Source organism: Metarhizium robertsii, assembly GCF_000187425.2.
Source record: "Metarhizium robertsii ARSEF 23 chromosome Unknown MAA_Scf_4, whole genome shotgun sequence".
In the NCBI taxonomy this organism is placed as follows: Eukaryota; Fungi; Ascomycota; class Sordariomycetes; order Hypocreales; family Clavicipitaceae; genus Metarhizium; species Metarhizium robertsii.
In genome coordinates, this window is record NW_011942182.1 from 1769915 (window position 1) to 1794947 (window position 25033).

At 50.0% G+C, this 25033-nt stretch overlaps 9 protein-coding genes across 9 annotated transcripts; 5 read left to right on the forward strand and 4 right to left on the reverse strand.

Moving 5' to 3' along the window:
* Nucleotides 1-289: 289 nt before the first annotated feature.
* Nucleotides 290-1879, forward strand: MAA_02667 (DnaJ, subfamily C; the record flags this gene model as incomplete). Its single annotated transcript, XM_007820665.1, has 1 exon — nucleotides 290-1879. The coding sequence occupies one exon, from the start codon at nucleotides 290-292 to the stop codon at nucleotides 1877-1879; it is 1590 nt and encodes a 529-aa protein (XP_007818856.1).
* A 2140-nt stretch (nucleotides 1880-4019) lies between these two features.
* Nucleotides 4020-5591, forward strand: MAA_02668 (maltose permease; the record flags this gene model as incomplete). Its single annotated transcript, XM_007820666.1, has 3 exons — nucleotides 4020-4296; nucleotides 4355-4449; nucleotides 4554-5591. The coding sequence occupies 3 exons, from the start codon at nucleotides 4020-4022 to the stop codon at nucleotides 5589-5591; spliced, it is 1410 nt and encodes a 469-aa protein (XP_007818857.1).
* A 2335-nt stretch (nucleotides 5592-7926) lies between these two features.
* Nucleotides 7927-9666, forward strand: MAA_02669 (Aspartate/other aminotransferase; the record flags this gene model as incomplete). Its single annotated transcript, XM_007820667.2, has 4 exons — nucleotides 7927-8049; nucleotides 8328-8358; nucleotides 8468-9117; nucleotides 9217-9666. 4 exons carry the CDS (start codon nucleotides 7927-7929, stop codon nucleotides 9664-9666), a joined length of 1254 nt encoding a protein of 417 aa, XP_007818858.2.
* Nucleotides 9667-10014: 348 nt separating this feature from the next.
* MAA_02670 (uncharacterized protein) lies at nucleotides 10015-11208 on the reverse strand (the record flags this gene model as incomplete). The annotated part of the gene is made up of 2 exons (XM_007820668.2): nucleotides 10015-10866; nucleotides 11065-11208. The coding sequence occupies 2 exons, from the start codon at nucleotides 11206-11208 to the stop codon at nucleotides 10015-10017; spliced, it is 996 nt and encodes a 331-aa protein (XP_007818859.2).
* Nucleotides 11209-11935: 727 nt separating this feature from the next.
* On the forward strand, nucleotides 11936-12814 carry MAA_02671 (50S ribosomal protein L24; the record flags this gene model as incomplete). Its single annotated transcript, XM_007820669.1, has 1 exon — nucleotides 11936-12814. One exon carries the CDS (start codon nucleotides 11936-11938, stop codon nucleotides 12812-12814), a length of 879 nt encoding a protein of 292 aa, XP_007818860.1.
* Nucleotides 12815-12971: 157 nt separating this feature from the next.
* MAA_02672 (Tryptophan synthase) lies at nucleotides 12972-15541 on the reverse strand (the record flags this gene model as incomplete). The annotated part of the gene is made up of 5 exons (XM_007820670.2): nucleotides 12972-13775; nucleotides 13834-14755; nucleotides 14865-15097; nucleotides 15154-15224; nucleotides 15304-15541. 5 exons carry the CDS (start codon nucleotides 15539-15541, stop codon nucleotides 12972-12974), a joined length of 2268 nt encoding a protein of 755 aa, XP_007818861.2.
* Nucleotides 15542-16510: 969 nt separating this feature from the next.
* MAA_02673 (uncharacterized protein) lies at nucleotides 16511-18616 on the reverse strand (the record flags this gene model as incomplete). The annotated part of the gene is made up of 1 exon (XM_007820671.1): nucleotides 16511-18616. One exon carries the CDS (start codon nucleotides 18614-18616, stop codon nucleotides 16511-16513), a length of 2106 nt encoding a protein of 701 aa, XP_007818862.1.
* Nucleotides 18617-21119: 2503 nt separating this feature from the next.
* Nucleotides 21120-21684, reverse strand: MAA_02674 (Ubiquitin domain of GABA-receptor-associated protein; the record flags this gene model as incomplete). The annotated part of the gene is made up of 3 exons (XM_007820672.1): nucleotides 21120-21168; nucleotides 21236-21453; nucleotides 21595-21684. 3 exons carry the CDS (start codon nucleotides 21682-21684, stop codon nucleotides 21120-21122), a joined length of 357 nt encoding a protein of 118 aa, XP_007818863.1.
* A 1365-nt stretch (nucleotides 21685-23049) lies between these two features.
* On the forward strand, nucleotides 23050-24352 carry MAA_02675 (Coproporphyrinogen III oxidase, aerobic; the record flags this gene model as incomplete). The annotated part of the gene is made up of 2 exons (XM_007820673.1): nucleotides 23050-23262; nucleotides 23333-24352. The coding sequence occupies 2 exons, from the start codon at nucleotides 23050-23052 to the stop codon at nucleotides 24350-24352; spliced, it is 1233 nt and encodes a 410-aa protein (XP_007818864.1).
* Between the last annotated feature and the right edge of the window lie 681 nt (nucleotides 24353-25033).

A 25033-nucleotide genomic window follows, 5' to 3' on the forward strand; every position in this document is an offset into this window, starting at 1 on the left:
TAGGTGGTGGCATAATGTTGCTTCTCAAGAGAGCCGTCCTGCATGGGCGTTGTTTTACTTTCGCTGATGACTAAGTCTACGCAGAACCAGACTGTTCTCTCGGCGGCCGGCCCCACCAGCTGACGCCGGGCTTATGGGGACTGGAGCCAGTCTGTTCATTATCCAGACCATCATTTCTTTCATCCAGATTTACGTGGATTTTATGCAAACCCATCCGCTATTATTTCCTCGTTCGCATCCCCATTCTGTCGATTTTTGTCCCCGTATATCTTTTGGCTCATTGATGAGCATGCCCTCATCTCATCACATGACGAGACTCAGCTTCTGTCCAAAGTGTTGTGCCTCCCCAGCCAAAGCTCTTCACACTCGACCTTTACAAGCTCCTGCAGCTGTCAGGCATTTCCGAAGCCTTCAGGGGGGTGATAGGAAACGAGACGGCGGAAAGGAACTAGCCAACGAAAACGGTTCACATGAGCAAGAGGAACCAGGTCCATTGGCACGCCGGCTAGAAGAGGCTACGGAAGAAGCTCTTCTAACAGGTGGTTCATCCGGACGGCGCGCCATTGAAGATGCCGGGTTTTCGGATGAGCTAAAGGAGAGGCTTCTCCAGAAATTGGCAGACGCCAAGTTCGAAGGGCAATGCGCGGGCTCATTTGCCCAAGCAGGCATACCATCATCTGCGTCGAAAAGCATACAGCACAGTCAAAGCTCGCGCCCTTGGGCAGGCACTGAGACTACCGAAGATGCGGTATTGCGGATGCTACATGACGCTAAGCCACGCCTAAAGTCACAAAGTCAAGTGAAGTTTCAACCGCCAGTCGTGGACACACGAATTCGGCGCAGCGTGCCGCAAACTCACGGTCAAAGGGCGGCTAGTGCTCGCGACAAGGCTAGCATGTATGTAGGAATGGACATGAAAGCTTCAAAAGGGCTGAGCGACGAGGAGAGAGAGGAGATGAAGGCGGAGCTGCGAGAGCGGTTCCAGCCCGCCGCCAGAAGTGTCCCTGTCTCGATCTCCGGTTTGACCGCGCTAGCTAATTCACGCATAGAAGATGCTATCTCGAGGGGTCAGTTCAAAAACCTGCCCCGGGGTAAAGAGATGGAACGAGATCCAAGAAGCGACAATCCTTTTATTGATACAACAGAGTACATTATGAACAAGATGATTCAACGCCAAGAGATTGTCCCCCCTTGGATTGAAAAGCAACAGGAATTAAACAAAGCTGCAAGAACATTTCGAGAGCGATTGCGGAATGATTGGAAAAGGCATGCTTCTAGGATGATAGCTTCACGAGGGGGAACACTAGAGGAGCAAATGAAACGAGCAGCAGCATTTGCCGACGCAGAGCTGGCGCACAATCCGAGATACAAGAACGTGGACCAAGTTGTCGTGTCTTCCAATGCCACGCATCATCCTGTTACGAGAAATATATCAAACACAGCTCAGGTCCATGGAGATTCCACCCCAACAACAGCCTCGGGCGGCGTCGGCGCCGTCAACGTGGTCCAAAGGCCATTTCGTGATCCAGCCTGGGAGGAAGCGGAACATGCCTACATGAAATTGTCCGTTCAGAATCTGAACAACATTACCAGGAGCTACAATCTGATGGCACCCGAGCTGGCCAAGAAGCCATACTTTTCATTGGAGAGGGAGTTAAACTCATGCTATGCAGACGTTGCGCCGCTCGTCGCCGATGAAATCAAGGCTCGGGCGGTAGGGCGCAAGGCAACAGGCAAAGCAACACGTGTCGGGAACAATGCCAACTCAAGTTTGATAGATATGTTTATTGGAAGATACAGCGTTAATATTCATCCCGAGGGAAATGAGAAGGCGTATGGCTTAAAAGAGTGGTGGAGGGACTTTTGGCGAAAGAAATAGCTCGTCCAAGTCATGTGTCTCATGTGTAGGCGTGTATATTAATCTGGAAGCAAATGGGATCATATTGACACTGTTGAGTTCTCTGGACCACATGACTTGACCCATCCGATCGAACAATACCAGTAATCCGTTAAAAATCCAGAGGGATTGCTAAACTATTGAACTCACAGCGGAAAACGAAACCCCTAGTGAGTCATGGCGTACACGGTCGAGTAGTGCTAAAAAAAAATTTAAAAAATTAATATTATATGTAATATTCGGGAATATTCAAGACTGGGAAAAGCAGGCGGAAAGCCACTTTAGTCTTTTGCCCAGGTTGTATCTCGACTGGGAAATGCACGGCGGATAATAAATCAGAAGCCTGCCCCGGCCTGAGCTGCGAAAGGCTCATCGAGGCTAGCTTCGCCGCCGCAAAACCGAGACAGGGAGCGCCACTTGGAGGGCATTTGGACATTCAGAAGCGTGGCGGTGGACGCCATCTAGACGCGGGTGGAAGCCCCTCCGAAACCATTGTTTGATTGAGGAGGATGCCGTTGTGGCCAGGGGAGGTATTGCTTAAATAAACGGCAGGTGAGCGCCACGGCAAGCCATCATCTTGCACACCTATCAATGCTCTTGTACGGATAACGGGGTGGCAGACTTCGGGTAATGAAATAGGCCGGTAGTTGGAGGACGGACGGAGAGTAATACAGCCTGCCGAGAAAACGGCATTCGTATCTTGGATGTGAGATTGCGCTTTGATTGCGAGAAATTTGGTTTCAATGTTGGCTCTGGTCGACGGCGAGTCCCAAAGTTATAAATAATAAATACCTGCTTAGGTACGCCGTATAGGTAGGTCTAGGTTGCTACCTAAGTACTTAGGTAAAGTAGCTACTGCTACTACCCCTCAAAAACAGAGCAGCGCTTCCTCCCCGCATATCAGGGATGGAGGCACCAGACTGCATGCGTGGCTGGCTGGCGAAGGCGAGGTGGCCCAATGACGGGATCATCCTCGATTACCACGGGGAACGTTGTCCCCTGCTCCTGGGGCTGTTTAGGGAGTCCTTCCTGGGGCACTCGTCGATGTTGCCGCGAATTAATACGACGTCAGCATTGCAAATGCGACAGACAAACGTGGCACAGTAGTCAACCAGGGACATGGACATCTGGACTTTCTTCCCCACATCTGGGGTCGTGGGGAAGACGACCGAGCAACAGACGAAACGTGCGGGTTTGTCAAGAAAGAGCACACATGCCATGCGGATTGGTGGCCTTGAATGACTCGGATCCTTCGCTCATGTCCCAGAGATTCATCCACCGTATCCGCCACAATGCAATTGACGCCGGATGATTCTACGGGACGAGTGCGAAAGAGCTTTCTGTAGAGTCAGAGCAAGCAATGGATCACTATTGTAGTCTGGTCTGGTCAATACTTTGGAAAGCCAGTCAAGTTGACCTGTTGGACCCCACATACGCACTTGACTGTTCAATTGCCAGGCATGGCCAGACCAGCCGACGGTTCGATGCCCCTGTCCTGTCCAAGCACCCCAGGTTGTTTGGCGGCTGACAGCCGGGGTGCGTCAACTGGGCTTTATTTCAAATTAGTACTAACCACTACTAGTCTGTTCCCCACCATCGGCCCAAAATCTTCATCGGTGGCGGCCAAATTTTCTGCAGCAGCACATCTTCGTGTGTGTGCCCAGCAACCTGGGGTCCTTGCACGTCTTCTCGGTCGCCGCTTCATGCCTCTGCCTCACAGGGCAACTCGGATGCATGAAGGCGGCTGTTAAATCCATGGCCCAGACGCCCAGGCCACCCGACTAACCTCATCCCGCTTCCCTCCCCTGCTTCACTCCTCACATCACCAGTGGCTGACCTTCCTGTGCGACTCCCCGTCTGGTAGCATTATATAAAGACGCCGCTGCCCGTCACCTGTTGACGTCTGCCAGACTTGGATGCTCACACTTGGCTATCTGCCTCTGATATCTCGGTCTGGGCGCCTTGAACCTACATCTTCTTTGACATCTCCCTCTCCCCCATCTCATATATCTGTGGGGTAACGTCTGTCCCTTTCCCAAGCATCACCGTGTAGCCACACGAGAAGCTTGCTCACTCACTTACACCCTTGCCTACTTCAATACCCTGTTCAACAATCGACACCATGGCCGTCGACAGACGGGACAACGGCCGCCCGGAAAGCGCCGCCGTACAGCCAGCAGACGTTGCTCCCGTTGCCGAGGACTATGGCCATGACGTTTCAGATCCATCCAAAACACATCGCACCATTATCGAAAACGCAAGGGCAGCGGCAGCCAAGGAACAGGGCATGACTCTTTGGCAAGGTATCAAGCTATACCCCAAGGCTGTAGGCTGGAGTGTATTAATATCTACCTGCATCGCCATGGAGGGTTATGATATTAGCCTAGTAAACAATTTCTGTGAGTTCAATCAATGCCCCTCATGGGTCATAACGACTCTAACCTTGCCCACATCTAGACGCATTTCCCCAGTTTACCAAGAAGTATGGCGAATATCAGCCAAAGTCTGGAACTTACGAAGTTACTGCGCCGTGGCAAGCGGGTCTGAGTAACGTACGAGCGTCCCCTTTGCTGGTCCCTCCAGGCTGCAATGCCACCCCAACTTGACAACAAGATTCGTCCAGAAGGAGACATCAACTAACGACAAGGGAAATTAGGGTGCAATGGTGGGCGAAATCATTGGTCTTTTCATCAATGGCTTCGTCTCGGAAAGATTTGGTTACAGATATACAGTCATGGCCTGTCTTGTCATGATAACGGCGTTTACCGCGATATTCTTCACTGCCCCAAACGTTGAAACCCTCTTGGTCGCTGAGATTTTATGCGGTATTCCATGGGGTATTTTCCAGACATTGGCCGTCACCTATGCCTCCGAGGTCTGCCCTGTTGCTCTACGTGGGTATCTGACCACTTATGTCAACTTTTGCTGGGGACTTGGTCAGGAAATTGGCATCGGTGTCATTCGCGCTATGCTGAGCCGTGATGACGAATGGGCATACCGCATCCCATATGCTTTGCAATGGATGTGGCCGCTGCCCCTGTTTGTCGGCATATTCTTTGCGCCGGAATCGCCATGGTGGTTGGTACGGAGGGGCAGGACTGAAGAGGCCAAGAAAGCGCTCCTTCGCCTTACCAGCCTCGACCGGGAGACAGATTTTGATGCCGACGAGACGATTGCCATGATGGTGCATACGACTGCTCTAGAAGAGAAGATTACTGCTGGAGCTTCGTATTGGGACTGTTTCAAGGGCGTTGATCTGCGAAGAACCGAAATTGTATGCATGACGTGGGCCATTCAAAACTTGAGCGGAAATTCATTTTCCAACTATTCGACTTACTTTCTGAAGCAAGCCGGCCTGTCAGACAGCGATGCATATTCTTTTGCTCTTGGTCAGTACGCCATCAACATGGTTGGCGTGTTTGGGGCATGGGGTTTGATGACGCTGGGTATCGGACGAAGGTCGCTCTACCTATATGGACTTTGCGGCCTCTGTACGATGCTGTTCATCCTTGGATTTCTCGGCCTTGTGCCTCACGACCACCGCCGAGCAGGGTCTCTAGCCACCGGCAGCATCATGATTGTTTGGGCACTCTTCTATCAATTGACGGTGGGAACCGTGTGCTATTCTCTTGTAACTGAGTTGTCATCACGTAGACTCCAGATCAAGACAGTCGTGTTGGGGAGAAACCTCTAGTAAGTACCTACGTGCCTCATTCGAGCCCACGGACTCCTTTTTTTTTTCAATCTTGTGCTGGCTTTTGAAATATTGCTCTCTTCATCCCGAGTCTCTCGGATTTTCCGCTAACTATGCCCTGCAGCAACATTGTTGGCATCATCAATAGCGTGCTGACACCATATATGCTGAATCCGGGGGAATGGAACTGGAGCAATTATGCGGGCTTTTTTTGGGTAAGTGCAGTTGACACTCTCGTTTCGAAATCCTGTTTGCTCTTGAATCTTTTCCTGATAGCGGTTGCTTTTATCAGGGAGGCATATGTTTCCTATGCATCATCTATACATATTTCCGCATCCCAGAGCCTCGAGGTCGCACATTTGCAGAACTAGACGTATTGTTCGAGCGGCGTGTTCCTGCCCGGAAATTTGCCAGCACAGAAGTAGATGTATTCCACGAAACAGTAGAGGACAAGGTTTTGAACCGGTACGAAAATGACGTGCATCACAGGCAGGAGAAGAGCGGGACGCTGGCATAGTAGTCCAGTTTGTACAAGGTAAAGGGGTGCCTGAAAATGGCCACAAACGAAAAGACATATAGGGAAGCTACTGAATAATCTGACAATAATACATGGAATACCATGTGGCACTTTTAAATTAAGCATTACGAGTGCGCGTGATGATGTAGTCTCGACATCCGACTCCCCATTATTAGATTGATAAGGGATCATCTGATGTGAGGCTTGGCGCCGACAGGAGCGTTATGCAGTTGTCGTGGTCTTCGAAGGAGCTTCTACCAACGTCCGCACAACTCAGACACAGCGCATATTCTGCTCACAAGCTGCTATATTATCTTCGTGGACTCAATTTGCATAGGCGCCTTTGAAATGTGATGGTAAGCGCGCTTGCGCCAGCTTTGGATTCACATGCTATCAACTGCGCTAAGAGCCGTTTCTGGCCTTGTTCAAATTACCCTCCACGACAAGGAAGAGGGGCCGAGTTTTCCCGTAGTGTACGGAGTTTAATGTACATAACGTACAATTCTTGATACGTGACTACCTGGTAGGTAAATACCAACCTGGGTCAGTCAAGAAGATTGGGCCATTGAACATGCATACCACTGGGGCGTCGTCCCTCAACGGCAACCCAGCACATGAACATGGTAACTTACTACAACCGCCAGCCGTCCAGATGTCGTCTTTTGTCCGAAAGATTGCCAGGGGCCTCCTTTCTTAGGCTAGTAAAACAATGGGCAGCCGCTGCATATGCACGGAGTGTCAGTCTCCTGGTGGTTGAAATACCAAATTGCCCCGTATGGCAACTCCCTGGTGAGAAAAATCGCAGGTCGGGCTTCTCGGGCCAGGGATTCGGTGTGCCGCGGCGCCATTCTGCTTCTTTCTCTGGTTCTGGGCACGGAGGAAATACGACCGGAATCGTGAACCGCATACACATGTATGTATATTGAAAGACCCAGCAGGTAGGCAGCGTTGCCCAAAACTTGGCGCGTCAAGGGGCAAGTTGACACGGATGATGTCAATTGATGGACAAGGCGAATGAATGCATGTATCAGCATTCTCTAGTACTAGTACTCCGTATAACCTTAGGTACCTGCCTTAAGTAGTGGACACGCTAGGGTACTAGGCGCTCCATGCCCGTAGAATCAGCCGTTCGGTCCCAAGTCTTGACACATGGCAACGCTTGACCATCATTCGAACTTGGGACTCGGACTTGGAACATCTAGCACGAGGTGCGATTGGTACCATCAAACTGCATCATCGCATCCGTGTGAAGTGTCTTGCTGTCTTAAAAACTAACTCCGCAGACGTCAATTCTGTCTGCGGGCTTATATATAGCTTCAAGGGCCTGTCGTTGTGCCAGTGACGAGCATTTCGATTGGCGACTCTTTCAGGGTCCAGCACTGGCCGAATGCATACATGTGTCGGACCAGACTCGACGCACTTTGAGGCTGGCTGCAGGTGGGTCATTATGTACGTCCACACGGATTTTGTTTTGTATTTAGTATGTACTCAACCGCGGTAAAGGAGTCGACTTTCTACCTAAGTGTAAGTGCCTAGCACTGTCAGGTGCAAACCCACCGAACCTGAGTGCGCGCTTGGATACTTTGTCGGTACTCCGTACTTGAATCCCTCTACGTACCTGCTTGCTTCGGCACGCATGGATCAAAACTCTTACCGCCCTCGGAGCTCCCACGCCAACTCGGCTTTCGCACTTCATCTTCGAACAGAGCGAGCTTTCGACGCACGCCTCCCTCCTCCCTCCTTCGTTACCCATTGACATCTCTGCTCAACCTCTTTCTCTTCTTTTACACCTGTCTGCCTCAACCTCCCTTCGTCACAATGATGCTCTCCACCCTTCGAGTTGTTTCCAGGCAAGCTGCCCGTCGGCCTGCTTCTGCTTTTACCAACTTTGCCGCCATCCGCGCCGCATCCACCTGGTCAGCTGTTCCTCAAGGTCCTCCGGTAAGTTTTCCAGATAGCTATGGCAGCGCAATTCTTCCGTCTCAATTCAACGCTCTGTTGTTGTACTAATGCCGCATCTCCATAGGATGTAAGTTGAAACCAATTGCGCGCGGTAGGACTTGTAGTGTCGCTGACAAGCCGTTCCCTTGTTCTTTTTTGCAGGCAATTCTCGGTATGTCACTGTCCCGCCCTTTGTCTTTAGTCGTGTAGTGAATGATGACGGCTGTTCTAACTGTCGTGTGTTTTATCCCAACTCAGGAATCACCGAAGCTTTCAAGGCCGACAAGTCCGACAAGAAGATCAACCTGGGTATGTTTGGACCCAGCCCCCAGAACCACATGACGATGGAATGATTTCCATTCGACATTTCCTTTCCTTCTTCGCGCAAACGTAATGACTTACGCTTGCCGTTGTTTAGGTGTTGGCGCATATCGAGATGATCAGGGGAAACCCTATGTCTTGCCCTCTGTTCGCGAAGCGGAGCAGAAGGTCATCGACGACAAGTTGAACAAGGAATACGCCGGCATCACTGGCGTTGCCGAATTCCCTGCCCTGGCTGCCAAGCTGGCCTATGGTGCCCACTCATCTGTTCTGGATCGCGTCGCCATTACTCAGTCCATATCTGGCACTGGTGCCTTGCGCATTGGCGCCGCTTTCCTCCAGCGATTCTTTCCTGGAGACAAGAAGATCTACATCCCTACCCCTTCCTGGGCCAACCACAAGGCCGTCTTCAGTGACTCTGGCCTCGAAGTTCAGCAGTACCGCTACTACAACAAGGATACGATCGGTCTCGACTTCGAAGGCATGGTTGGCGATATCAAGGCAGCTCCCAAGGGCAGCATCTTCCTCTTCCACGCTTGCGCCCACAACCCTACAGGTGTCGATCCTACTCCTGAACAATGGAAACAAATTTCCGACGTTGTGAAGGAGCAAGGTCATTTCGCCTTCTTTGATATGGCCTACCAGGGCTTCGCCAGCGGCGACACTGACAAGGACGCTTTCGCTGTCCGCCACTTCGTTGAACAGGGCCATCAGATTGCTTTGTGCCAATCCTTCGCCAAGAACATGGTGCGTAACTCCTCTTATGACGTTCGGTCTCTGGCCCTCTATAGGCCTCTGCATTACCATGGCTAGTGGGCTAATTCCATATTCTCTTGCGTACCTCAGGGTCTCTACGGCGAGCGTGTCGGAGCCTTCTCCCTCGTCTGTGCCGACGCCGCCGAGAAGAAGCGTGTCGACTCTCAGCTGAAAATTCTTATTCGCCCCTTGTACTCCAATCCTCCCATTCACGGTGCCCGCATCGCTACCGAGATCCTGAGCAGCCCCAAGTTGTACAAGCAGTGGCTCGGCGAGGTCAAGGGCATGGCTGACCGCATTATCACCATGCGTGCTCTTTTAAAGGAGAACTTGGAGAAGTTGGGCTCCAAGCATGACTGGTCTCACATCACCAGCCAAATCGGCATGTTCGCATACACAGGCATGACCGCTGAGGAGATGGATAAGCTTGCCAAGGAGTTCTCTGTTTACGCCACCAAGGACGGTCGTATTTCCGTCGCTGGTATTACCTCTGACAACGTTGGCCGACTCGCCGAAGCCATTTATAACGTCAAGGGCTAAACTAGCTGACCTACCCAAGCCTTTGCCATGTATTCCACCAGCCTTATATAAACTTCACCATTGGGCAGTAGTTTGCGCCGGATTGTATCTTGGGTGTTCAAAATGATGATGAGCGACGATGAGTCTGTGTTGGCATGTAAGTCCACTCATGGGACTAGGGCAAGATCGTTGTATCAGGTGTTTTCTCTCCTTGAAATCCGATACACCATCTTGTATCAGTCGTGAACGTGGCTGTCAAATGTATTTGTAGTCTAGGTATAGATGAGACGGCAAGCTAAATGGAATGATCAACTTTATTCTTCTTGATTCGCACTGGCCCTCAATAGGGAAAGAAGAATCTACATTCGGTCACGTACGACCCATTTCATCTTGCTTATTGTCGAGTCTGTCAAGATCTTTCTTAACATCCTCCATTTGCCTCTCCATCTCATGGTATACTCGTGCCAGCTCCTTCATTGTCTTTTCCTTGGAGCCGTCTTTGTCCACGCCTACGCCGTACTCTCCCAGTTCTGCCTGCAAGCCTCGAACTCGCTCGGCCGCACGAACTTGGGCGTCCTTTAAGTGAGATAAGTAGTGTCTCAGCGCTGTGACGGCTTCAGGTGAGTACATTTCTTTGCTAAGACTGGTCGATGTTGCTTTGGCATCCAGCTCCGTGCTCTGTGCTTCCAGGGATACGTCGAGAGCCCACAGCTCGAGACTTCTGGCGGCGAGCCCGTGTTTCGACTCCAACGCCTGAATAAGTAATGTGAGAGACTGAGTGTACGAGCTGATGAGCTCTGTCAATGAGGCCAGTGCCTGTAGCCTATTGGATATAAGACTTTGCTGCGCCTCAGAAAGTTTGCCACGGAGTGCCGCATGGTCTGCTGGAAGAGAAGGAATATGGCGATGAAGGTATGACGGGTTCTTGGACGGATGTGTAATCCTTACCAGACTGAGTGCTGAGGCGTGAAGATTGGCGGAAATAATAGCACCAAGTTCCGGTAGCAGGGACTCAAATTCCGAGAATGGCGGGCTGGAAAGTATCAAAGCCACATCGTGACTATCGACAGGTAGGTCGCTGTCGACAAGAGATGGAAGGATGTAGAGAAGCTCCGCGAGCAAACCAGACGGTTCTGTTAGGGTCGGCTCGTCGGATCTGGTGTCTGCGGGTTTGTCTGCTGATGTCTTGACATCTGGAGGTGAAGCAGTTGCGATGGCTCTCTGCAGTAGGTATTGCTTAGCGCAACGGCGGCGCATGCTATTCAACTCCTGTTATATACCGACAGCACATGGCTAATTAGTCCAAGTTCAACTCTGCTACTCCCCCTTCCCACGGCTGACATGTGTGTAGCTTGGCAGCTAAAGCAGGTCCAGAACATTCTGAAAATGGGCCATGGAGGTGATGTCCGATAAGCTTACCTGAGTTACGACTTTGCGCTCTTTGACATCAGGATCACATTTGGTAGACCCGTCCGGATTCAGAATATCATTTTTCAGAACCGAATATAGCTTTGCAAATTCAGGGTTATCTCGCAAGACTTGGTCATCCACTGAGGGAATCATCATGAGGCTCAGGGTGCATACATCAGCCCAAACTGCCAGGTTGAACTGAGTGTTGATTCTATGCGGCGGTACACGGCAGTCTTTATCTTTTCTTGCTTTTCTATTTTGCCCTTTTGTTGGTTCGCTGATGATGGACTGATGGCAGGCGGTGGATGGTGATGTGTTAAAGCAGACTGCCAAAACAACAACTGATGCCGGGGGGGGATATGACAAATGGGGTCTGATTTTCTACATCATCCCTCATATCAATAAGGATATTTTAAAGGGTGGAACAGTGTAAAGGGGCCAATCCCGGGGTCTGATCTCCCAGCAGGTAAAGTATGATCATGAACAAGCCATGACAGACTCACGCAAATGTTCCTCGGGCGATGCTTAGCACTGGCGTCAAAAGCGGGGCAGCTAATGGAGTGTACAACGTACGGAGTACCATGCGCCAAATATCCACGCAGTCACCTGATACCCAGACCCAAGAAGGCACGGAATAATCCTTGCCCCGGTCTACTATTTGCGCCGTGTTCATGGCATTGTACTGGTCAAAGAAACTTCCACGACGATTCGTGGAGCTCCCGGCCACTGGTATTGGCAACCACCATTAGTAAAAATCGACACTGGATTTTCCCACGACATTCTCTCAATGCCTTAGTTATAGATCATTGAGCCTCTAAATTGCGGTCTCTCTTTACAGCTGCGACACTGCCGGACCTCGGGTTCTCCCCTGCGCCGCACCATGCCTACATCTACCTTCAACCCGGTTCGGCGACTCACGGCTCTCCTATCTTCGAAATGCCAGTCAGCAATGTCCTCATCTAGTTCCCGAACTTCTTCTCATGCCTATCGCATAACCAGCTTCTCGATTCCTCGACGAATAGCTGGCTACAACGGCCATGCATTCTCGCCAAAACAATTCTCAACGACAGCGTCTCAACAGACAAAGACAATTAAACCTCATCGTCTACCCTCAGATTTGATCCCTCCTTATCCGTATGGGGAGCGCCGTATATATAAGCAATCTAACCGCGGCCTTTACGGCAGCGCTCGAATTCGCTTCGGCAACAACGTAGCGGAGAAGCACAACAACAAGTCGCGCCGATTTTGGCGACCAAACGTTCACGTCAAGACTTTCTTTTCCCCTTCCTTAGGCGCTCGTGTTAAGACCCGGCTGACACTGCGCGTGCTGAAGACCATTCGGAGGGAAGGAGGGATCGAGAACTACCTCCTCAAGAGCAAGCCTGCTCGTATCAGGGAGCTTGGGCCAGGGGGGTGGAATCTACGCTGGATTCTAATGCAGACCCAGGCCGTTCAACAACGCTTTAACGAACAGAGGATTGAACTGGGACTGGAACCGAAAGAAATTGAGAACCGAGACGATGTAATCCATTTCGCATTGGATTATGCCACTCCTGGTCCATTGAGCATGCGAAGCCGGGCTACTCTAAACGAGATGCAAGCCACCATAGCAGATACCTTCGTTCTGGGAGATGACAGCTTGGCTAACTTCGAAGGCGCGGAAGAACTATCTGATGAAGAGGAGCGAAAATTACTCAGCGAACTTGAAAATTTCGATGGGGCGTCTACGCCGACCAGGAGGCAAACGGCTGGAGCATAATGTCATGTAACTTTATCCTTTGTACTTTTATTCTATGTCATCATGTACAAAAAAAAGGCCATTCCTACTATGAGAACATAACCCATGACCGAATACTCCTTACTTGACATTATTGTTACTTCACACAAGAAGTTTGATGTTGGGTATAAGTAGTTTCTTAAAATCGCAAATCCCAGCCAATCTGCGGTCCAAGTCTAGGAAGTTCCTCGGCCACACTTTGCACATCCTTATCGCCACGACCGCTCAGACAAATAACGAGATCTTCATCCTTCTTCATAGTTTTGGCTAGTTCGATGGCACCGTAAATTCCATGAGCTGATTCAAGTGCTGGGATAATACCTTCCAATTGGCTCATCAGCCGGAAGGCCTGAAAGGCTTGTGCATCTGTAGCAGCAATAAACTTGGCCCTCTCGTTATCTTTCCAAGAACTGAGTTCAGGGCCGACTCCTGGATAGTCAAGGCCAGCGGATACGGAATGGGTCTCAGAAATCTGACCGTTATTATCCTGAAGGACATACGTACGCACTCCATGAAGGACGCCCTTGGATCCTCCGGTCAAGGTGGCGCTGTGTCTTTCTGTGTCGACGCCGTCACCACCAGCTTCAACTCCGAGCAGTTTGACAGTGGGATCGTTGGAAAAAGGATAAAACATGCCGACAGCGTTGCTGCCACCCCCCACACAGGCGACCACTGCGTCAGGTAGCTTTTGGCGCTTCTCCATCATTTGTTTCTTAGTTTCGTTACCGATCACGGATTGAAAGGTTCTGACAATGGTCGGGAATGGATGAGGTCCAATTGCGGAGCCTATGATGTAGTGAGTGGTATCAAGTTCGATAACCCATGCTCGGAGGGCTTCGTTCACCGCATCCCGAAGAGTCTTGCTGCCAGCTTCTACAGCAACAACCTTTGCTCCCAGCAATCGCATACGAAAGACATTGAGTGCTTGGCGACGGACGTCCTCCTAATTAACTTATAAGCCAAAGATTCGACAGATGGAGTCACCAATACAGAATACTTACGGCTCCCATGTATACCGTGCACTCCATGCCAAACTTGGCACAAATCGTTGCTGTTGCAACACCATGTTGGCCAGCCCCCGTCTCTGCAATAATCTTGGTCTTGCCTAAACGCTTCGCCAGTAGCAATTGACCCAAAGCGTTGTTGATCTTGTGGCTGCCAGTGTGGTTTAGGTCTTCCCTTTTAAGCCAGATGTTGGCACCGCCAGCGTGCTCAGTTAGTCTTTCGGCCAAATGGAGCCGTGATGGTCGCCCCATGTAGTCGTAGTAGGATCTGTACTCTGCCCAGAATTCAGGATCATCCTTTATTTTATTGAATCCCTCTTCCAGCTGGGACAGGCAATCCATCAAACTCTCGGGAACATATTGACCGCCGAATTCGCCAAATCTGTCGGGAATCTTGCCATGAAGAGCTGCAAGTTGCGACACCAGATCGCTGTCTTGCTCGGCTGTAAGTCGATCTTGGTTAGTCACAACAGCGTTAACTGTCACATTATCCCCACTTGGACCCCTGGCGCCACTAATTGCCTCGACGACTCCAACCTCTCGTGTTGCATCATCTTGTGGCAGAGCACCTCTTCCGCACAGGTACGCGCAGTATTCTTCTACGTCACTTGGACCTTGGCCAGGGGCAGCTCTCTGCAACGTGGTAACAATCTGACTTCCAACAACAACTCCGTCGGCAATGTTGGCAACACTAAGAAAATGGTCACGCGTGCTAACACCGAAGCCAACAGCGGCAGGCTTGTTCCCACTGTACTTTTTCACACGTTCAAGGAGAGCAGGTAAGTTGGCATTCAGTGACCCTGAGGCTCCGGTAACGCCCTGCCGTGATACAACATAAATGAAAGAGTCAGCCAGCTGACACAGAATCTTCATCCTTGCATCAGATGTTGCGGGAGCGATAAGCGGGACGTACGAGAGGCTGCCAAGCACGATTCCAAATTAGCCATCATGGGACTGCTTAAGAAAAAGAAGGTACATAAGATTGTTGGTTAAGGAGAAATTCGCGACATTTGCGAGATGTGACTTACCTCCCCTTAGTGCAAAGCTTTCTGAAGGAGACGGCCTCTTCCGGCGGTAGATCGACAACAATGAAGCCATTGACGCCAGCTGCTTGGCAATCCCGTAACAAGCGTTCTTCACCATACCGCAACAAGGGGTTGTAGTATCCCATAAGAAGCACCGGCGCCCGCAAGCCTCGTCCACGTGCAGTTTTTATCATGGAAAGTGTTGTCTCAATAGAGACCCCGTGCTCAAGGGCAACCTAGCCAGGTTAGCCATGCGTGCCTATAGTAGCATCGATGCCGGAGGCTACCGTACTGTATTGGCAGTCTGAATGGTCGGTCCATCTGCAATTGGATCTGTAAAAGGAACACCGAGCTCAATAATATCTAAGGACGAGGTAGACGCAACGAATGTCAGACTTCAATGGGATACGCAGCACGGAGCAAGGCTGGTTGGTGAACGTACCGGAGCCGCCTTTCTCCATGGACAACAGAATGTCCGGGGTGTCTTGAGGCTGGGGAAAGCCTGCTGTGACATATGTCACAAGTGCAGCCTGTTGTATGAGCATCGTGTCAGTAATAGATACGCCGCCAATGTCATGCCCCGCGATGAAGCAAGCAAGCTTTGGCGAGGGGTGGGAAAGAACGGAGCTGACCTTGTTTTGCGCTTTGCAGCGCTGGAAGGTTTGCTTGATAGCATCCATGACGGATCCAAATATACAATCAAGGCGCTATAATAGATTCTTCGAGAATAAGGGACTGACTGTGCCACGGCTTAAAGATAGGATATTGAGAGCTGGTGGGCGTTTGCCTCTTTTATGTTCAAGTGGGGAGGAAAAAATGACTGTACTTGACTCGAGTTGCCAGAGGAATGGGGCACATGCAGGCACGCAGCCCCGCGGAATCACAGCCTGCTCGCCACAGTAGTAGACTAGGAGTAGTACGTATGTAGTACGTCAATGTACTCCGTACTCCGCACATAAGTAACTACCAGACCATCTGTGCTCTAAGTAACGGAGGTAGGTCAATTGGCACATGCGGCGCCTCGTTTACTTTACGGAGTACCCCGTAAGTACCTACTTAGTACCTACTAAGAGGTCAACTTGGTAATTAAATGCCTGTCCCGTCCTGTGTTGCTCTCCTTTTTTTTTTCGTACTCTGTATACATAAGTAATGGCAGTTCCAAGATCCCCTGCTGCAACGATACCCTCCGCCTATCTCTGCAAGGCTACGTAGTGTCTTCTCCGTCACTTCGAACATGCGAGATCCCGCATTTGCATCTGAGCTGCAGCTTGGGGGTCCCACAATGCCGGACTTGCCTAAAGGGGAAAGAGGATCGTCAATGTGAAGCTCGGATGCACGGAGGGCTAGCACTAGTATTCATGGTACAGGGTGTGAGGTGCAACTGGTAGATACTCCGTACTGTGTAGCTATTTACCTCTGCATTTATGGGGTTGACTCTCGTCTCATACTCTGCACCATGTTCTGCAACCCAACACAAAGTGTATCCTGGGACCTAACTTTTCTCTGTTGTCACAAATTGGCCATGCAGCGCCAACGGACAGAGAAATGGCAGTAAAAGGTTTCAATCTAAATCTAAATTATTTGCTCCATTTCTCTATTTTATAGTACATTAATAGACTCTGCAATGCTATTCGCAGGAAGTACACTGTTCAGTAAGGGTGTTTTGAGTCAAAGGGCCTGTATGGGTGTTGCTGATAATCATCTAAATGTACCTCTTCCATTTTCTCGCCCCGGCCATCGTAGTATCGAGATGAACCTGGTTGTTCTGACCGCGATTCATCTTGACCACTAGTTTTCCCAGCGTGCGGGAAATCATCAGATTCGGAATCGCTGCCGCCAAACGCCATGCCAGCCAGAGTTCGGATCAACCCGATTAACACGACTATGACATAAACAAGGAGAACACCAGTAGATATTAAGGCCTCCTTGGTAATGCCCTTCAAGAGCCAGTTGGTGACCCGGTTGACCGCCGCTGATACCTCATCAGTCGTTGCCGAAGACGGCGAGGCAAGGAAATGTTGAAGGCCCGAGTCTCCAGACACACTCTGCTGGGCACCAAGGCTGAAGGTGTTGTTGTCAAATAATGGGAAATCGACGTGGGCGTGGTCGTGGACCCAGGTCAATCCCTTTTGCACGCTCTCAAGCTTTATGCCGATAACACAATGCAAGACCGATTGAATAGGTTTGAGAAGAATTGTACCGTTGAAGACCGTCTCGAGGCCCTTATTCAAGGTACCAAGGAACACGTTTATCGTGTTATTCACAGCACCAGTGGCATTCGTCACGTACTTTAGAACGTCATTGTTTATATCGTCATTGAGCCCTTTGACAACTCCATTCGCATCAGCCGCCCAATTTGCTGAGATATTGTTGATTTTTGCCACAACCTCGTCTGCAAATTCCCCAATTTCCTTTGTCAACTCCGGAACCTCCTTCTGGACTGCTTTCAGTATGACGTATTGACAGAGGCATGAGAAGAGACCAGCAATAGCGAGTGACAGCACGAAGATCGCGGGTCCAGACGTGGCGTACGCAAGACACCATCTAGCGAGAGCCTGGCGTCTGCCACTCATTCTAGACGTTATGTTGATGCCAAAAAGAGCCGTGGTTGGTCTCGATGCTATGTAGGAAGCATCCATGGGATCCCACGTATCGTAAAGCCTTTTTTGTTCTATATGTCCGGCTGCCTTTTCTTGTCTTCGCCACCGCCTGATCTCCATCCAAGCCATGGGCGCCATGGCAGCGACGGCAAGCGAGGATAGGATAATGACGAAGATGACCTTGGCCTTATGAATAAGTTCAAATAGCTTATTGAAAAACCCATCCAATTTTTCGTTGTTGGAACAAAACTTGAGCTGCTCCTTCTTCGCCAAGGGGAATATGGTCTCGTTGAACTTGTAATTACCGAGGCTATTGTTCAGTGCCTCTCGAACAAAGTTAAAGGGGATAGAGATTGCCTGTTTCGTTAAATTCTGTACACCCTCGAAATCTGGCAAGTCCTTATTCAGTTTCTGCACATCTGTGACGAACTGTGATGAGTTTAGATTGAACCCTTTTAATTTCTCGACTGGCTTGGTAAAGTCAATAGACGGTAGGTCGATGTGGAACTTGCTGAAAATGCTATTCTGAATTCCATCCTTGATTTTGCCGACTGCTTTTTGTAATCCGCCGGCTATTTCTTGAATTTCTCCTGTAGCTCCGTCGATAACCGTGTTGAAGGCTGCTGTGGCATCTTTTGTAACAGACGCAACCACGTCCAAGCTAGCATGAACCAGAGCCGTGATGAGACAGACATATGTCGCAGTGAGAAAGTTGATGTACCATACTATGATTGCTTCGACGCCTTGTATTATCAAATCCAGCACTTTGACCATAGCATGCACAGCCTTCGAAATGCTAGACGCGGCAAGATGGTTTACGCCGGCAGAGAGGTAATGCGGCATGGATGCCATCGCACTCCCTACGTCTTCCACCTTGGTGCAAGCAGCCAGCGCTTTGGCCTTTGCATCGTCGACATTGTCATTCAGTTGAGCAAGTAAGAGAATGATCCGGACCAGAACCAAGAGTAAGAGAATTGTCCATCGATTGATCCATACTTGGGAGAGCCGAGAACCTAGGCCCAAATAAGGTGTCGGAGATTTTGTTGTACGCTGGGCCCTTTTTGGTGTTTCTGACGATTCGATGGGCTGGGCATGAAGAGAGCCTGGCACGTCTGGATAGTTGACTGCGGAACTCTGGTTCCAGGAGGAGGGCATCCTTGCTCTATTCGTATCGGTCCTAGTTGCTTTGGAGAAAACAGAAAAAGAAGAATGTTGTAGAAGTAGTTTGTAGAAGAAGGAAGATTGAGAGTATGTATGGACGGAAATATGTAGTGACTGTGTGGTTTGCCCGTTTGTAGATGACGATTCAAATGAAGTAGGGAGAAGCACCGGACAAAAAGTACGATTAGCTTTGAAAAGAAGAGAGTTGATGAACAGCAAAAGAACCCCAAAAAAATGGATAAAAGGGAACAAAGTATACGAGAGAGAGAGGGAGAGAGAGGGAGAGAGCGAGAGAGAGAGATGTGCTAATGATCAGTTCGTATGCTCTCCCATGGTCATTGTGCAAGAAAGGCGCAACAAAGATTTGAGAAGAATCTATGCATGCAAGCGAAAGGGAAGAAAAGGAGGAAAATGAAGAACAATAAGCATCAAGAGATCCATGTAACTGCCTGCCTGATTCACTCTTAATGTAGCCATGTCCAACGAACTATTTGCTAGGTTGATTCGCTTTCAAACCAAAACGCGCTCCCACGCCTTGTACTTGGATACATGTACCGTACCTACTCGAGGTACTCTGGTGCTCTGCGCATGCCTGGCGATCTAGTGCATGACCATTTGCGACTCAGCGCTTACAGTGGGGCTGAGCTCTCGTTAAGCGCTGGGCGTCGATGAAGATGATCCAGTGGAATCTCCTTGAAGTGCCTGACCAGGTTATTTCTCAAACAGAGCGTCAACGTCGGGGATTGCACATGGACCAAAAGAAAGAAAAGCTCCTTGGGAATTTGCCTAGACCTCGTCCGGAGTTCCCGCCTGTCTTTCTTTATCTGAAACACGTCAAGCCGGCATTGTTGTGTAATAGGCAGCTAATGAACCTGTGCCTATTGTTCCGCTCCATTCGTACAATGCCAAGCAATGATGAAGAACATTGAGGAGGCGAGGACAATAGCACGCATGCTTGTGTATACATGCATAAAGACGCAGTGACTGAGAGCATCGAAGGCATTCGGGCATAAAATAGAAATGCTTTGACGCAGTGACTTGTGTTTCGGCCCCGTGCCCTGTTGCAACATCCAAGGCTAGGTGTTCCTCTTTGGAAGGCCAAATTTGCAAGGTTAGTTAGACCTTTGCCAGGCATTCAGCAGGCAGTCTGGTAGAGTCCGGTATGGCCCGTCGGCTTCGAATGTTGCTGGTGTCCTAGGTTAGCTTGCCAGACCCAAAGAGGCCGCATCTGCTGCGGCCAGATACCAGACCCTTTCACCCATCTACCTGCTTCCTATTCAATGTTGCTGACGCTAGCCAGTGATCGTCTTGACGCCCGCTCGAAATCCGAAACTCCAGGCATCTGCAGGAGCACTGCCAGTCGACAACATCGAGCAACCTAGCGTGAAGTCGTGCGTGCATCGCTGCTGGAGTTTGTGGATGGCTTTGATGTTTTCCACAGGAACCCTTGGAAACCCAGTGCCAGAATTATCTAAAAGTGTCACTGATCCACCGCACTGGGGCTTAAATTTCACTCGACAAGACAGCACCACATGTCAATGCAGCTTGTTTGAGGGACCCGTGACACCCAATCGTCTCAGAGGCTCTGAACCGCACCAGGCTTGTACAGCACAACAAGCATGCAACACATGGTCAACTCGTTTCATTAGACGCGTTAAGGGGCCAGACAAGCCGGACTCGGCTCTGGGGAGCTCCATAATAATATCTGTTGACTTGAGCTTCAAAACATCGAACTTCGGGCGTGGCTCCCTCTACCCTCTTCTTGAATGCAGGTACAGACTACTTAAGTGCTCGATTGGCACTTCAATATCCGGACTTCCAGGTCACCGTTTCATTCACTACATGGTCGCAGCTTCCATTGATACGGCGCTGGCCGATCGTAGGCAACACGGCAGGCTTGCATACATTTATCGCACAGTAATCCATCCCAGCTACGTGCCGTGTTGCTCCATAGTCCGGCTACTCCGATTGATGTGGAGCGTACATATCAAGCTGAAGATCACATCAGGCGCATAACATAAGGAGTACTTCAAATTAATCCAAAGCTAAATCAAATAAGTAGGCTCGTTATAGTGCCGCCTTGTCTAGCCAGCAGAGCTGTAGCCAAGAGCTCGCCACAGCTCCAGTTTGCGAACTCTAAAAGTAGGAGAACTTCAGGCTTCGTCTCATCGGCGCCAGCTCAGCTGAGCCAATGGAATTTGAAGCGAAACGATTGCGCAGAAGGGTATGAGCTGTGACAGTAATGTCCATTTCTCGAAAATCCACCCTCAACGCTGACCTTCCTGAGACCTGGTTCACTTGCCTCCGCATTGTTGAGCGCGGGTTGCAAAGAATGTCGCACAAATATGAACCAAATCCGTTTCGAGAAGTAGGCAGATGCAGGAACAAGCAACTCTAATCGAGACCCGGAACCAAATCAAACAAAAGTTTCAACCGTGCAAGACCGGAACGCCCTTCATCACCATCTAACAAAAATATCGCGAGCCCGCCTAAGCTTTTACGCGGTGCCAAAAGTGTTTTCGCCCGAGTAGGTGATGTAGAGGAATCTGCAAAGGAGTAATTAGACCACTGCTGTGTATGTCCAAGTGTTGTTTTTAGCGATGGGGAGCGTACCCGTCTTCATCCTTGTGCTCCTCATAGATGCTGCTCATTAGAGCCGCAGTTGGTGGCAGCACCTCATCAACGAATATAAAGATTGCCTTCTCCGGGGACAACTTGATTCTCTTGCGAATGACATACACGAACTGCCCGACCGTCAAATCTGATGGCACCAGATATTTCTTCTTGTCGATGGTGGCGATGTCGCTCTTCTCTACCTTTTCGCATATGACCTGAAACAAAACAAGAGTCAGCTTTCGAGACTTTGCGGCAGTGATGCGATGCTTCTATTTTGACGACGATAGGCCAGAAAATGGACAAGGCCATCACAGATAATCGCCAAGCTGATCCCTAGTTCAGCGTATGATGCTTACTGGAATGCGATCCGCATATTTCTGGCGGATGCGCTCGGCCTCAGCCTTACGCTTTTCAAACGGATGTTCGTCCTTGAACTTGCTTCGCATGATGACTGAATGCTCGGTTCAGCACAGATATGTTGGTAGTAGTTAAGGCTCTGGTTGCACGTATGTTGTTGCGATCAGAGATGTAACAAGCAGGTCGAAATAAATGTATTGTGACAGAGATCAGAGCTTGTCGATGGAAGGGAGAGGCTACTGGGCGGGAGGAGATGATGCGCTGCCTAAACTAATAGGCAGGTGATGACGAGGCAGCAGGCCACGGAAGAAAGAGGGGTGCGGAAGATGACCAAATCAAAAGAGAGGCGGTGGCAGGCAGTGACAGGCACGAGGCCAACAGCGCGGGGAGCGACTGGGCTAGTCCAAATCCGGAAGGGTTGAGGCCGACGAGTGAATCACTGGAAGCTGTATTGAGACCCCCTTGGCAATTTTGAAATCATAAGAATTACAGAGTATTACTCAGGGGGGCTATGGTGAGGACGATGGATTTATTGGAACAGGTTCATACAGTCCATACTCTCTCTCCTTTGAGACACTTTAAAGGTTACGCCGAAAGGCTTCTAGTTTTCTACCAGGTTACCCGATATCGAGCTCTTCAGGCTTCCGCGTGCCTTCTACCAACTCGGCCATGTCGAAATTACCTGGAAAAACTGCCGGCGTTCAGGCTCATGTGGAAATGTAGGTAGTCGTCGTTGGCTTCTGTCACGGGCATAATTTCCATGCCTAAACAATGATCGGAGAAACATAAACCAGTTAATGTCGGCTCGAATACCCGATTCCCGCGCAGCATCAAACGGAAAGCAAGCCTGCCGGAACGCCAATGCATCAAAGTTGTAAGTGCTGTTAGCGTTAGGTATTTCAATATATTGAGAGCATCTCGAGCTTATGTGGTTAAGAAACTGAGCGACTGCTTACTATTACTCCGTGCCCCAACTGCTTAAGTTGACTTCGCATCTACGATCTACGTGGTGTGGGTGGCACGAGCAGCCGGCTGGTGGCCAGATTTTACCAGATGCTAGCTCACCTGCCGGGGTAGTGGAGGTAGTGGAGCTCAGTTGCACAGGTACCTACATGTACTCTGTTGGGGGGCTAGCAAGGCCGAAACCACCAGTACCTACCAGGTAGGTAATATCAGGAAACAAATCAACTCCAGCTTCGGCGAACAGCTGACTTGGCGAGAGTATGGTGCCAGACGTTCTTGACAACATTCGATATTCCCGCCCTTTCGAGCAACCAGGCCTCGACCATCCCTCTCCCCCGGCTTTGCCCGAACGCGCAACACATAAACTCGATATATTGCAGGAATTTGGACAGCCTGCTACTCTGTAGTCACTGCAGATTTCTTAATACCCTTTGGATAGTTATACCGTGGCTGCAGCATCAATTGTAGACGACCGAGCTTCGTCGTCGACTATGGCTTCACCTAGTCGCCAAGCGCAGCGATTTGTATCTGGGTTTCGCCCTCGTGCGTGGGTTTTCTCAGCTCACTGTCACAATGGTCTTTCCAAGCTAGGCCGACGTGCTGCGTCCAGTTCCGCTGGCTACCAAACTCGTCGACCGGCCTGGACGCCAGTCTGGGCAGGAGCTCTGGCCCTTATTGTCGGGGCGCCATTGGCAATCCAATCAGTGAGTTATGGAATGCTTAATTTGATGCTTAATTTCGCACTCAATTGCTCATCATGACTCTCAACCACAGGCAACAGCGAACGGAGCAAGCCTCGACGCAACGACTCTGGCAGAAAAAGATGCCCAGAAAAAGAGGGAAGCGACAATCAACGAGGATTCCCCGATGAGGCTTCGAATGGAGAAATTCATCAAAGAACAACAACAGATCATCGTCAAAGAACTTGAAAAAGTGGACGGCAAAAGATTCCGGAAGGATGAGTGGACTCGAGACAATGGCGGTGGCGGCATATCTTGTGTTCTCCAAGACGGCAACGTATTTGAGAAGGCTGGTGTCAACATCAGTGTGGTATACGGTTCTCTCCCAAAACCTGCCATACAAAAGATGCACGCAAACCACAAGATGCTCGATCCAAGTGTAGAGTCCCTCGACTTCTTCGCCGCCGGCCTGAGCATGGTTCTGCACCCCAAGAATCCAATGGCACCCACAGTCCACCTCAATTACAGATATTTCGAAACAGCGAACCCAGATGGATCATCTCAAGCGTGGTGGTTTGGTGGAGGTAGTGATCTGACACCTTCGTACCTCTTTGACGAAGACGCCATCCATTTCCACAAAACACTAAAATCCGCTTGCGATTCACATGACAAGACATACTATCCACGTTTCAAAAAGTGGTGCGACGAGTACTTTTATAACAAGCACCGAGGCGAATGTCGCGGCATTGGAGGTATCTTTTTCGATGACCTCGACGACTCGGAACGTGACCAAGAGAACACATTCGCCTTCATCCAGGACTGCTTGAAATCATTTATACCATCATACCTTCCCATTTTGGAAAAACGCAAGGATATGCCGTTTACGGCAGAAGAGAAGGACTGGCAGCAAATTCGGCGTGGCAAGTATGTTGAATTCAATCTTGTGCACGATCGGGGGACTGCCTTTGGACTGAACACTCCGGGATCGCGGGTGGAAAGCATACTCGTCAGCTTACCGCTGACTGCGAGCTGGAAGTATATGCATGAGCCAGAACCAAAAAGTAGAGAACAGCGCCTCGTAGACGTTCTGAAAGACCCGAAGGACTGGGTTTGAATCCAAGCATCTGCAGGCGGGGAGGCTTATGCCCTGGTAGTATTTGCGCCATGTGTAAAATAATTGCCCAGTTTTATGTTAAATAAACTCAGTGAAACTTAGAAGGCGGAGGGGGCTTGAGATGACATTTCAAATGTCTTTACACATCTCGTGCTTTTTTAGTGAATATACTAGCTCTCTCTCCATTCTTGTTCCTCCTAACGACTCTAGGCGAGGTGCTGTCCCAAGCAGGACACTGGTGCAGCCAAGAATTCAAGCAACATGGCTTATTCAGTTTCGCCGAACAGACAATCAGATTATGTTTGGGCTTAAGACTGTGACAATCTGGGCATCACCTTCGGACCCGGCGTACCGCACCGTGACAGCCAGGTCTTAGCACTGTGTCCAACACACCAAATACCTAACCTACCTACGTAGAGGTAGTTGGTTGGATACACCCATCATCCCTCACTGCCTCAAAAATGGCGAGAAGTAAAAAGTCTGACGTTTGAATGTTTTTACCTTGTTCACACTTTGCTACAATACCGGCTTTAATAATCTAGGCTGAGAACCAGGTCTCACGATGACGCCAGGACCTCTTCCCTCCCACGGCACGATCTTATCCTCGCTTATAGCTTCAATATCCAAATCATCCTGCTTTACACATGAGCAATCGAACGGCATGCCTCGGCAGATTTCGCA